Here is a 12,322-nt window from a genome sequence, read left to right on the forward strand (position 1 = left end):
AAAGATCTCGTAATATGGCCACCAGGATGTTCCTAAATTGCAAAGGAGTTAAAGCATCGGGACCCGGGGATGTATGAATATTTGGGGAGCAATCCTTAATTTCAAGATTGGAAATAGGATAATATGAAACTTCAGCTACCTCTGTGTTTGGTATTTCATCATATTCATACAATCCCAGGGCCCCCCCCTGCCGCTAGATGGAGTCTTATCTGGACGGAACAAGTTCCTCCAGTACTTGAAAAAGTCCTTTGGATCAATATTACTCACATCATTTGAAACATCATTCAAAATTTGCTGGGCTCATCTTTTACGATTACAATTATACAATTGTTGTGTCTTTGCATATGCAATCTTTCTTAATGCTCTATTATTTAAAGGTTTCCTTGCTTTTCTATTTACAATATCCACTTTAGCTTTAGGCTTGTTAACAGAATCAATATTCCAAAAATTTTGCTTTAAGTAAAGATTTAATTCTCTAATGTCTAACCTGTCATCTAAAGCTTCAGCTAACAATGACTTCAAAGTAACATTATAAACATTTTCAGCTTTACTCAATAATGAAACAGTAATTGCTTCCTTCAAATGACGCTTGATATCGATTAAGAGCAATAAAAATGCCCCCACAGGTTACATTCGATTTAACGGACACCCCCTTCTCCCCTATTAGTCCGTTAAATCAAAGGTTTACTGTACTCCAAAATAGTCAGTTGGACTGACCCAATATCACTGAACTAAAATAAAAATCAATAACTCGAATTCATTCAACAGGAACCAATATGCATATGCATCCATTTGGTTAAACAAAATGAGAAAATCATGAAATTTTTAACCAATTTTATGAGAAAGTATAAAATTGGTATGCCTAGTGGTATGCAAACCTTCGGTATGCATACCACTAGGCAGCCAGAAAAGGTATCAGAATATTAAATACCTGAATAAAAGAGGTAAGATACAATTATGCTAGTAAATAGATCATATACAATATTGCTCCAATTGACACTGCTAAACAATAATAATGTTACTTTGCCATTCCTAGTGGACATTCTTATCAAATGAATATAATTCAAAAAACCGTTTATTTGCTAAATCATTAAATATAAAAATCAAGTGAATATTTTGAGTTATTTTAAAAAAGACACTGTAATTTCCATAAATAATATACAGAAATGAAAATAGTATGTATCAAACCTCTAACACAGAAGTGGTGGTGCCCAAATCATAAATACAGTGGCATGGGGCCTGACAGATCTGCCTATTTCTGCAAAAAGGTTTTAGTTTTTTTAAAATTCTGATTACAGTATACCAATGTTTGAACTTTTCCTAACAAATTGCAATACTTATTCGATGTAATTATTTATTTTTTTAAATTAAAAAATGATTTTTACAATTTTTATATTTAAAATAGCAAAACTTATTTTGTTGAAAATAAAAAAAAGACTATATACAAAGTAAAAATTATTAGTCTATATTAGTCACTTCCATTTTCAATTTCATAAAACTGTGAAGCACACAAAAATTCAAATTAATGCAAGCACATGTATTGTCATTTTGGAAAATTTTGCTAACTCTGCATATACAACACATCACTTCCAAAAGTGAAAACTGTGTATATTTAGGAAGTGAGGAAGAGGAAAAGCTAGTTAATCTCAAATTGCAATTAACATACAACAGATATTTTTCAGGTAGGCCCAAAAAGTCTTATGCCACTAGGTTAAGAGACATTCCACTTCAGTAAAATTGAACATTTTCAAAAAGTGATCTCCTTTCCAATTCTTTGGATTATCTTATGCAATAAAAGATTTTATCACAGGTAGGAAACTAAAATCATTACTTGGTCTTATTCAAAACAAGCTGGAAACAACCAGTTTTACAATTAATCTTGTGTAAATTTTTCGATATGCAGCTAGGCTGGATGAATAGGAACGTGTCTTTCGAAAATTGCGCACATCCTCTATTTCTTGTGAACTTTTCTATGCCTAATAAGATGTGATGATCTAAGAAACATTTTTGAACAATATTCACATTTGAAAGGTCTTTCATTTGTATGGGTTCGCTTGTGCTGTAAAAGATTTGACTGATGTGAAAACGATTTCTTACAGAAGTCACAAGAAAATGGCTTCTCACTTGTATGAACTCTTCTGTGGGTCGTCAGGGTTGATAGAGCACTAAATGACTTCCCACAGGTGTCACATAAATATGGTTTCTCATTAGTATGGATTCTTCTGTGTCTGACAACATACGACAAATCTGAAAACGATTTCCTACAATGTCCACAAGTAAAAGGCTTCGCTTTTGTGTGTGTTCCCAGATGTCTTAACAGACTTGCATTTTGAGAAAACTTCTTCCCACAAATGTTACAAGTAAAAGGCTTCTCTTTGGTATGAATTCTCATATGTGTATGAAGATTTGCTGACTGCGAAAAGACCTTCCCACATGTTTCACATGCATATGGTTTTTCATTGGTATGTATCCTGACATGTACTGAAAGGGATGAGCTTTCTGCAAATTTCTTCTTACATATTTCACAAGTAAAAGGTTTCTCATTTGTGTGAATTACCATATGTGCTTTAAGGTATGATAATGAATAAAACGCTTTGTCACAAGTTTCACATTTGAACCTGTCACTGGTGTGGATTTTCCTGTGTTTCAGAAGGGATGCACGTGTAGAAAATATCTTTTCACAGGTATCACATTTATGCCGTTTTCCACTATCGTTACTCATCGTAGTGATGTTGTTGCTTACTGATGTTTATCTGAAAATAAAAATAACATATTAAATATCATACACCACACATTGAATAAGAATAATAAATAATGAAGTTAAAATTATGCTTAACAACAAAAGTTATCACAAAGAATGTATTTTGCCAGCCATTTACACAAGGAATACTATATTTCTTGCAATCCAAGTTGAAACCAAAGAGATAAATTTTCTGGAAATTCCAAAACAAGTTTATGGGTTGGTTTCAATCAAAAAATACCAAATATACATTTAAAATAAATGTATATTTTAAAATTATATTTAAAAAATGCACTTTGAAAGCATATTAACATGTAATAATAACATGCGATATATTCAAGTATATTTAGAGTAAAATAGTAAAAAGGATAAGTGCTGGAAAAAAGCAAAACTATAGAAACCAATTTAAAAAATGCAAGGGGATAGAAAATTCTTTACACAGAAGTTCTAAAAAACAAAAAAAAAAGGTGGAAAGAATACATATAAAAATTAATAGAATATTTTAAATAAAAGACAAATATCCCATGAGTATACTCTTTATCTAATAAAGAGTAAATGTAAACCAGTATCCTCTTGATAACACCAAGGCCAGAAATAAATAAATCTGCAGCCATTGTCAATCCACTGCAGGATGGAAGCCTCCTCAACAAGTCATGTTAAGGGAAATAGACCATAATCTGTCACACTGGTCCAGTGCAGGTTGGCAGATTAATCCGATTCAGCAGTCAGGGGATTGAACTTCACTCTATTCAAAAGCATGTGTTAAAAAAAAAAAAGCCCACTCCTGCTCCTGACAACTTGGCTACGAAGGCCTCAATGTGAAATATCATGCTAAAGATATGGTAAACTATCAGAAATAAAAAAGATAAATGAAACAACAAAAATAGAAAACAGGAAGACCACTGTGTCCCTTATCATCAGAAGGCCACGAGCCAACAAGAGTCAAGGAAATTACTGCACTTCAAATGTTATACAAATCTATATAACAGACAGCACCAGACAAGTTAATGTCAGGCTGCTGATATATTAGACCTACAGTACGGTGGCCATTATGCAATAAAAAGATAAAGACAAGAAAGCTTAAGCCCTTACACAGCCACTAATCCAAACCAAAGAGAGACAGAAGTGAAGTCTAAAATAGGAAACCAGAAGTAAAGGGAAAACTGAAGGCAGTACGAGCTGTGAATAGTCAATAAGATCACAATAACCAGGAGAAATAAAGGAAGGAAGAGGGTGGCAAACATAAGAGGTAGCATAACAAAACCGACATGTTGCCTGGAACATAATGTGAATTAAATTGACAGTAAAATTAAGAAAGAGAAAAATAATTATTTATATATATATATACACACGCATATATATTAAAAAATAATAAAATACAAGATAACCAAATAAACTAGGAATCCCATAATGTAGTGTTCAAGTTCTTCCCCAAGCTAAATTGGCTGCATTCACTTTAGAACAAGTAAAGCACTTTAAACCTTTCTAATAGGGCAAGAAACCCACTTTGAAACTTTAATGTGATCTGAAAGTAATGCAAAGCAAACTTTTCAATCAAATGACTGATTATTGCTCTGAGCATATATATTAAGTTCCCAGCAGAAGTCTAATGTTCATGCTTATCAGATTACAGAAATATTAAATCGGCTAATTAAAATAGTGTTATGTATGGTATTAGTTATGTAGCTGAGATTAATTTCCTATGCAAGAGGTTCCCTGTTAGACCAGGGCATGTCTTGATAAAATTTCATTAAAATCCAATTTTTTTATGTATATCTTGGATTATTTATTTTATTCTTTTAAACATGTCTCAACTTACACTCAGTGAACTTTATTAAATTTCATAATGCATGTATTTAGAATGCTATATAAAAATAATTAAATAAAATAATTTCAAAAAAAAAAAAGAAAAACACTTTCAAATGCACCTGATACATAAGCACTGTGCATATCACCTTGACTAATGACTGGTTATTCGTGCGAGGGCAAGTTTATATAAGAATTTTGGATAAAATTTGAGTAGAATTAAATTTCCTGAATAATGTCACCGTGGAGAATGTAATGTGAGGACCCTGAGACAAGCAGGCAGAGAAAATTGTGGAGGACTGCATTTCCAAGACCACAAACAAACAAAAAAAAGAGAGCAAATCTAAATTCAAACCCATGCTTACTGTTTTCTTTGATAAAAGGTGTGGTATACTAAGAATTCCTTCCCCAAGGAGAAACTGTCAATCAGGCATTTTGCCTTTTAAGTTCTGAAGGAAAAAGGTGTTGCAAAAAGGCATGAATTATGACGTGTTTTCTGATTTTAACTTAATTATAAAATAAAGTCATTCCTGTAACATTCGAGGCACATCTCATATTTAAATATATTTTAAAATTAAATTAATTATACATATACTGGCAGAATGAGGCAAGGTTTATTCTCCATTAGGCCAAAAATAAAAATAAATAATAATAATAACATAATAAAAAAAAACTTGGCCACCTTCATTTGCCCATCACTTCTAATAATCTGCCAAATTTCCACAAAGCTAGATACAAGTTTATTCCAATGAACAATACAAGTTTATACACACTGAATGAAGCCAGACTTCAGCACATCCATTTTGCTACCATCCCTTTTTATTTAATCATTCAATTTAAATGTATGTTCCCTGGTGTGTGTACCATCTAAGAAACAATAAAAATATTAATAGCATTAAGTGTACTGAAGTGCTATACACTTCAGTTGGATTTCCACATTGATGGTAAGTTCCAGATTCTGCAATTTACAGAACACGTCTTCCTCTGTAGGAATAGTCTTTTGACCCCCCCCCCCACAACTTATCTCATTGACCTTGTCTGAAACGTTCATATTAAAAGCTGCAACCTTCCTAAACTGAGGTTTCCAAACCTCTATAAAATATTCCGTTCGTGGCCTAACCATTGCTTATACAATACCATAACCATTTCTTTGCCCCTGCATATTATTGATGGATCCCCATTAGATATTTTGCTATCTGCAATGTTTCATGAACTTGAGGTCACAGACTGTACAACTACCGAAAAGTAACTTTCATTATCGATTACTTTCAGTTTGGTACTACCCAAGGCTCGATGTCGTATTTAATTAAATTTTTGAAAAATAAATTTATTAGCAAGGAAGCATCAGAGGGAATTATATTACTGGTAGCGTTCTAGGTTCCAGAAAATCGCGCTTAAATTGTTCTCAAGATGTCACGATAATTGCAATGAAGAAAAGCAACATTACAAGGAGGTAATTTTAAAACAGCATAACTGAAAATAATAACACAAGAAAACTGCAAAAAAGTTAAAATAAGGAACTTAAGAATCAGTCACACTAATTCTAAACCGAATTCGAAGTAGTGGAGCTTTTTTTTTTTTTTTTTTCTTTCTTTCTCTCGCTCGCTCTCTCATTTCTTAATTGGTAGAAAAACGTAACATTCTAACGAAATAATACTTACAGTTCTAGCTGTGTTTTGGTCTTATAATTAGAGATTATACTTCAAGTCATATTCAAAAGAATAGTTCCCAAGAGGAAAATATAAACACATTCTTGCAAAAACTGTTTGGCATTATAGTTTGTCAACATACAACCTTCTGACACAAGCGCCACCCTCCTCAACAGAAGAAGTAGACAATCCCACAGAATAGTAACACAGCAGCATTAGTACAGGCATATGATTTACTTTTTATGATGCAAGAAAGCTAGCTTATGCAGCATCAACCAAAAAAAAAAAAAAAACACTTCCACTTCACCCTTCCGTTCGTTCGAAATACCTGTCCAGCTGAGCCTTAAATTTATTTAGGCTTTTAACTTTCACAACAAGGGATGGAAGTCTGTTCCACCAACCAACCACCCGCTGGCTAAAGGCAAATTTCCTCACGTCTATCCTACACCTGTCTTTTCTCAATCTGAATTTATTCCCTCTCAGGTGATTATTCTCAGCAGGAGGAAGAATCCCATCGGCATTGAGCATGCTCAAACCATTCAAGGCTTTATACACCTCTATCAGATCACCTCGCTGGTGCCTAGTCTCCAGACACTGTAATTTGCAAACCTTAAGCCTTTCTTCGTAAGAGCAACCCTTTGTTCCATTCACTAATCTTGTTGCCCTTCTCTGTAAGCGTTCCAGCAGCTCTACATCCTTCTTGGAATGAGGCCACCAGACCTGTATACAGTACTCAAGGTGTGGCCTGACCATTGCCTTATACAAGGGAATAATCACCTCCTTATCCTTGCTAGAGAAATTCCTGTATATCATTGACAAGACACCATGAGCTACTCTTGCAGCCCGTCTGCACCGCTCAGAGAACTTCATATTTGCCTGCACAATTACCCGCAGGTCCTTTTCATTCTCTACCACTGTCAGTGTAGTACCACAGAGTTGATACGTTGTTTTGGGTTGCTGTTTCCCATATATAGTACTTTACATTTGTCAAAGTTAAACTTCATTTGCCACCACTCAGCCCATCTGCTCAACCTTTCCAGATCCCGTTGCAGCAGCAGCATAGCGTCATTAGTGTCATTAACAACCCTGTCAACCTTTGTATCGTCTGCAAACCCGGACACCAAGCCCGACAGTCCATCATCAACATAATTCACAAATACAGAAAACAACAATGGACCCAACACCGAACCCTGAGGGCTCCACCAATAATATTAGTCCACGATGAGCAGCGTCCACCGACCACGAGTCTCCGTCCTCTTTCCCTCAACCACTCCCCTATCCACAGCAGCAACACACCTCCAATGCCACACTGATCCAATTTGTGCAGCAGTCCTCCATGCGCAACAGCATCAAAAGCCTCTCTAAGATCCAAATATATATCAAAGCTATTCCCTGCATCCAGCTCCTCTGCGACCGCATCAGAGTATCCAATCAAATTGGTCAGGCAAGACCTTCCCCAACAAAACCATGATGTGTCCGAGCTACAACTGAAGTCCTGTCTAGATGACCATGCAGCGCCACTTCAATCAGGGCCTCCAGTAACTTTCCCAGAACAGAAGTCAAATGCATAGGTCTATAATTACCTACATCAGCCTTTGATCGCCCCCCCCCCCTTTGTGAACTGGGGTCACACCCACACATCTCCAGTCCATGGGTACCTCCCCTGAGTCCAAGGAAGCTCTTACAATTACGGCTATGGGCCTGCTCACCTCCTCCGCTGCCTCCCTTAATTCAACTGGACAGATGCCATCCACCCCAGGCGCCCTTCCGGTGTCTATCTTAAACAACCCCCCTCCACCCTACCCTCAGCTATTACAAACAAGATCATCCAGCTTACTGCCAGAGTTGAATACACCTCTGGCACTCCCCTCGCCGAACAACTCCTCATGTGCGAATGCCGATGCAAAATAATCACCAAGTCCGTCAGCTACCTGAGCAGGATCATCACCAGTTGAACCATCGATATCAAGTGGACCAATCCCGTTCATCCCCCTCCCTCTAGAGTTTACATAAGTAAAGAACTCTTTACTGTTTTTCTTTGCATCCTTTGCCAAAGACCTCTCGTAATCCGCCTCCGCCCGCCTAACCTCCCTTGTAACCCGGTCACAGATCAACCTATATCTATCATAGGTCTCTGTGCCACATGCTAATTCACATGCATCCCACGCACTCCTCTCCCCCGCCACATATCTCACCAGTTCATCCGACTTCCATTCAGGCCCAAATCCCGAACAATATTTCCCAATTGGCATGCAAAGCCCAGCAGCTTCCAAGATAAGTTCCCTGAATGCCTCCCATTTTGAATTCGCTGTTGGTAAAATCATCAGTCGGTCCCACTGTACAGAATTCAAACACTGTCTCAGACCATCGCAGTCATCCTCTACGAAAGCAAACCCCCCCCTCCACCCCTGATGGCAGCCACCCCCCTGAGCAAATCCCACCTAAGCACAATGTGATCACTGCCACCCAGCGGCTCCTTTATCTGCAGATTCCCAATGCATGAAGAATCACTATTGACAATCAAATCAACAGCACCACTCCCTCTAGTCGCCTCCGGAACATGCTCATGCAGAAAACAATCATCCAACAAATCCACAAAAGCCCCGCCAGTGTGTGAGCACCAACCCACAAATTCCAGTCAATATCCGGCTATGGGCCTGCTATGGGGAAATTAAAATCCGGCTATGGGGAAATTAAAATCCCCCACCATAAGACCCTCTGATTCACTGGCCCACTCCACTTCCCTGCACAGTCCCTTAGCATACTCATCAGAATCATCAGGCCTATAAGCACACTCCCACTGTCAATCCCGATAACCCAACGCCTATGTCATACCAAACCGACTCGACACTGCACATCGACTGGCTTCCAGCGACATCGACTGGCTTCACTTCCTTGGATTTTATGTGTTTCTTAACCAACAGCACAACCCCTCAGCCCCTCCTATCCCGTCTATCCCTTCTGTACACATTGCACTCCCCAAACCCCAGTTCTGCATTCCTTATATCTGTGTGACATCACGTCTCCGACATTCCAACAATATCCGCCTTTGATGCTCTGAGCAACACCTCAAATTCATCAAATCCATCCACCAAACTCCCAGCATTTGTGTACACGCAAGTACACATGCACCCGTTCCTACTCTTAGCTACCCTATCACAGCCCATATGTTTACCTGTACCGCAATGACTCCCAGCAGTCTGTGAAATATCCTGCAACTTGTTTTCCAGGCTGCTGCTCATTCCAATAGAAGCAGTGCAAGAATCACCTTCACCTCTGCCAGTGGCCACTGTAATCTATTAGTCCTTGGTTCCCCCCAAGCTAGCAGTTCTCCGACCCACCCAACACTGCCTCGATAGCATCAGCAAATACTCCCGCACCCTTTCCATCCAAGTGTATCCCATCCCTGTAGAAGCAGTCTCTCCTGTTAACAAGCACAGACCAGGTATTCTACCCCTTGAGCTTTGCACAATCTCTCCCGTGCTGAATTGATCGACAAGGCCCTCATCATACACTCCCTCCCATCGCGTATCTTACGCGTATCTCATATCTTACTTCTATGTGGTCGGTCCCTATTATACATGCTCTAATCTTCTCAACTTTTTTCCATTGGCAAACATTTAAGGAAGCTACCTTTCGTCTTCGGTAAATAGTAATTTGGCATTCATGGGATTCATATAACAAGAAGGTTAGGCAAGCGAAAGGAGATTACGAGAAATCTTTGGCAAAGGTTGCTAAAAAAAACAGCAAGGATTCATTACTTATATATACTCTAAAAGGAAGGGGATGAATCAGATTGGTCCACTTAATAACGATGGTTCGACTTGATGATCCCGCTCAGATAGCTGATAATCTGAATGCGTATTTTGCATCTACATTCACACATGAGGTAATTAAGGGAGGAGAATGTCAAAAGTTTATTAAACTGTAACAGGGTACTTAATGATTTTGTAACTGAGAGCAAAGTGGAGGAGAAATTGTTGAAGTTAAAAATAAGAAAAGCACCTGGGGTGGATGGGATCTATACAGTTATATTAAAGGAGGTGGCAAAAGAAGTAAACAAAGTCTTAGCCATAATTACGAGACCATCTCTGGACACAGGAGATGTTCCCAACGACTGGAGATGTACAAATGTATCCTCAATTCACGAAGGGGAATCGAAGGGTGTCACAAGTAATTACAAACCTGTTAGTTTAACTTCTGTTCCGGGAGGAAATAATGGAGTCGCTTGTTAAAGATGCATTGTAGGATCATCTAGCCAAGACTGCAGTAATAATTCAGACACAGCATGGGTTTGTTAGGGAAAGGTCTTATCTAACAAATTTGATTGGATATTATGATGTGGTTACAAAGGAACTGGATGCAAAATATAATTTTGATATCATATATTTGGATTTCAGGAAAGCTTTTGACACTGTCGTGTATGGAAGGCTACTGTACAAATTGGAGAAGAATGGTATTAAGGGTAAGTTGCTACAATGGATAAAAGAGTGGTTGAGTGAGAGAAGACAGAAAATGGTAATCAATGGACGCTGCACTTTGTGAACTAATGTTATTAGTGAAGTCCCACAGGGTTCGGTGTTGGGTCCACTGTTGTTTTGTATATTTATCAATGATATTGATGAAGGTATATCAGGTTTAATGTCCAAGTTTGCAGATGATACAAAGGTTGGCAGGGTTGTTAATGACAGTAATGGCAGTGTGCTACTGCAACAGGATCCAGATAATTTGGGCAGATGGGCTAAGAAGTGGCAACTGAAGTTTAACCTTGACAAATGCAAAGTACTGCATATGGGTAGAAGTAACCCCAGAGAAACGTACCAACTGTGTGGTACTACACTTAGGGTGGTACAAAATGAAAAAGAACTGCGAGTAATTGTGCAGTCAGATATGAAGTTTTCTGAACAATGCAGACAGGCTGCCAGAATAGGTCATGGGGTATTGTCAATGATATACAGGAATTTTGCTAGTACGGAAAAGGAGGTGATTATCCTTTTGTATAATGCAATGGTCAGGCCACGTTTGAATACTACGTACAAGTCTGGAGGTCTCCTTTAAGGACGGATGTAGAGTTGCTTGAGTGCGTACAGAGAAGCGCAACAAGATTGGTCAGGGAAATGAAGGGTTCCTCTTGCCAAGAAAGGCTTAATTTCTGCAAATTGCAGCGGCTGGACACTGAAGACCTGCGAGGTGATCTGATTAAGGTGTAGAAGGCCTTGAATGGGTTGAGCACGCTGAATTCTGATGTGATTCTTCCGCTTGCTCAGATTATGAACCTAAGGGGCATAAATTCAAATTGAGGAAAGACAGAGGTAGTATAGATGTGCGGAAATTTGCCTTTAGCCAGCGGGTGGTTAATTGCTGGAACAAAATTCCATCTGTCGTTGTGGAAATTGATAGCTTAAATAAATTCAAGGAGGGACTGGACAAACGTTTAGAAGGAACGGATGTATGAAATTGTTTTTGTTTTTTGTTTTTTTTTTGGCTGATGCTACATAAGCTCATGCGCTGGCTTTCTTGCATCGCATGCCTCCATTACTACTACTATTAATTATCAGGAGACACCGAAGCCTATGGTAGATATAAGCTAGTCTGTAATCAAGTCACAAAGGAAGTTAGGCAAGCGAAGGCAGATTACGAAAACTCTTTAACAAAGGATACAAAGAAAAACATTAAAGACTTCTTTACTTATGTAAACCATAGAAGGAAAGGAGATGAATCAGATTGGTCCAATTGATATCGATGGTTCGACTGTTGATGATCCTGCTCAGGTAGCTGACAAACTGAATGAGTATTTTGCATCTACATTCACTCATGAGGAATTCTGTAGGGAAATGGAGTCCAGAAGTTTATAAAACTTTAGGAGAGAGCTAAATGATTTTGTAATAATTGAGAGCAAAGTGGAAGAGAAATGTTTGACGTTAAACATCAGAAAGGTACCTGGAATAGTAGTAGTGGCATGTGATGCAAGAAAGCAAGTGTATGAGCTTAGGCAGCATCAGCCAAAATCTATCCAGTTATATTAAAGAAGGCAACAAAGTAAGTAAGCAAGCGCTTAGCCATAATTATGAGAGCATCCTTAGACATCCATGTTCACCAAATCTAACACCATCACACTTTCACCTAT

General features: G+C 38.1%; 1 protein-coding gene across 1 annotated transcript; it reads right to left on the reverse strand.

The window, feature by feature from the left end:
- Nucleotides 1–1,951: 1,951 nt before the first annotated feature.
- Nucleotides 1,952–2,560, reverse strand: LOC150091857 (uncharacterized). Its single transcript, XM_090370062.1, has one exon. The coding sequence runs from the start codon at nucleotides 2,558–2,560 to the stop codon at nucleotides 1,952–1,954; it is 609 nt and encodes a 202-aa protein (XP_090226188.1).
- Between the last annotated feature and the right edge of the window lie 9,762 nt (nucleotides 2,561–12,322).

Source organism: Mastigoproctus giganteus, chromosome 1, assembly GCF_048544385.1.
Source record: "Mastigoproctus giganteus isolate SK-2022 chromosome 1, ASM4854438v1, whole genome shotgun sequence".
In the NCBI taxonomy this organism is placed as follows: domain Eukaryota; kingdom Metazoa; phylum Arthropoda; class Arachnida; order Uropygi; family Thelyphonidae; genus Mastigoproctus; species Mastigoproctus giganteus.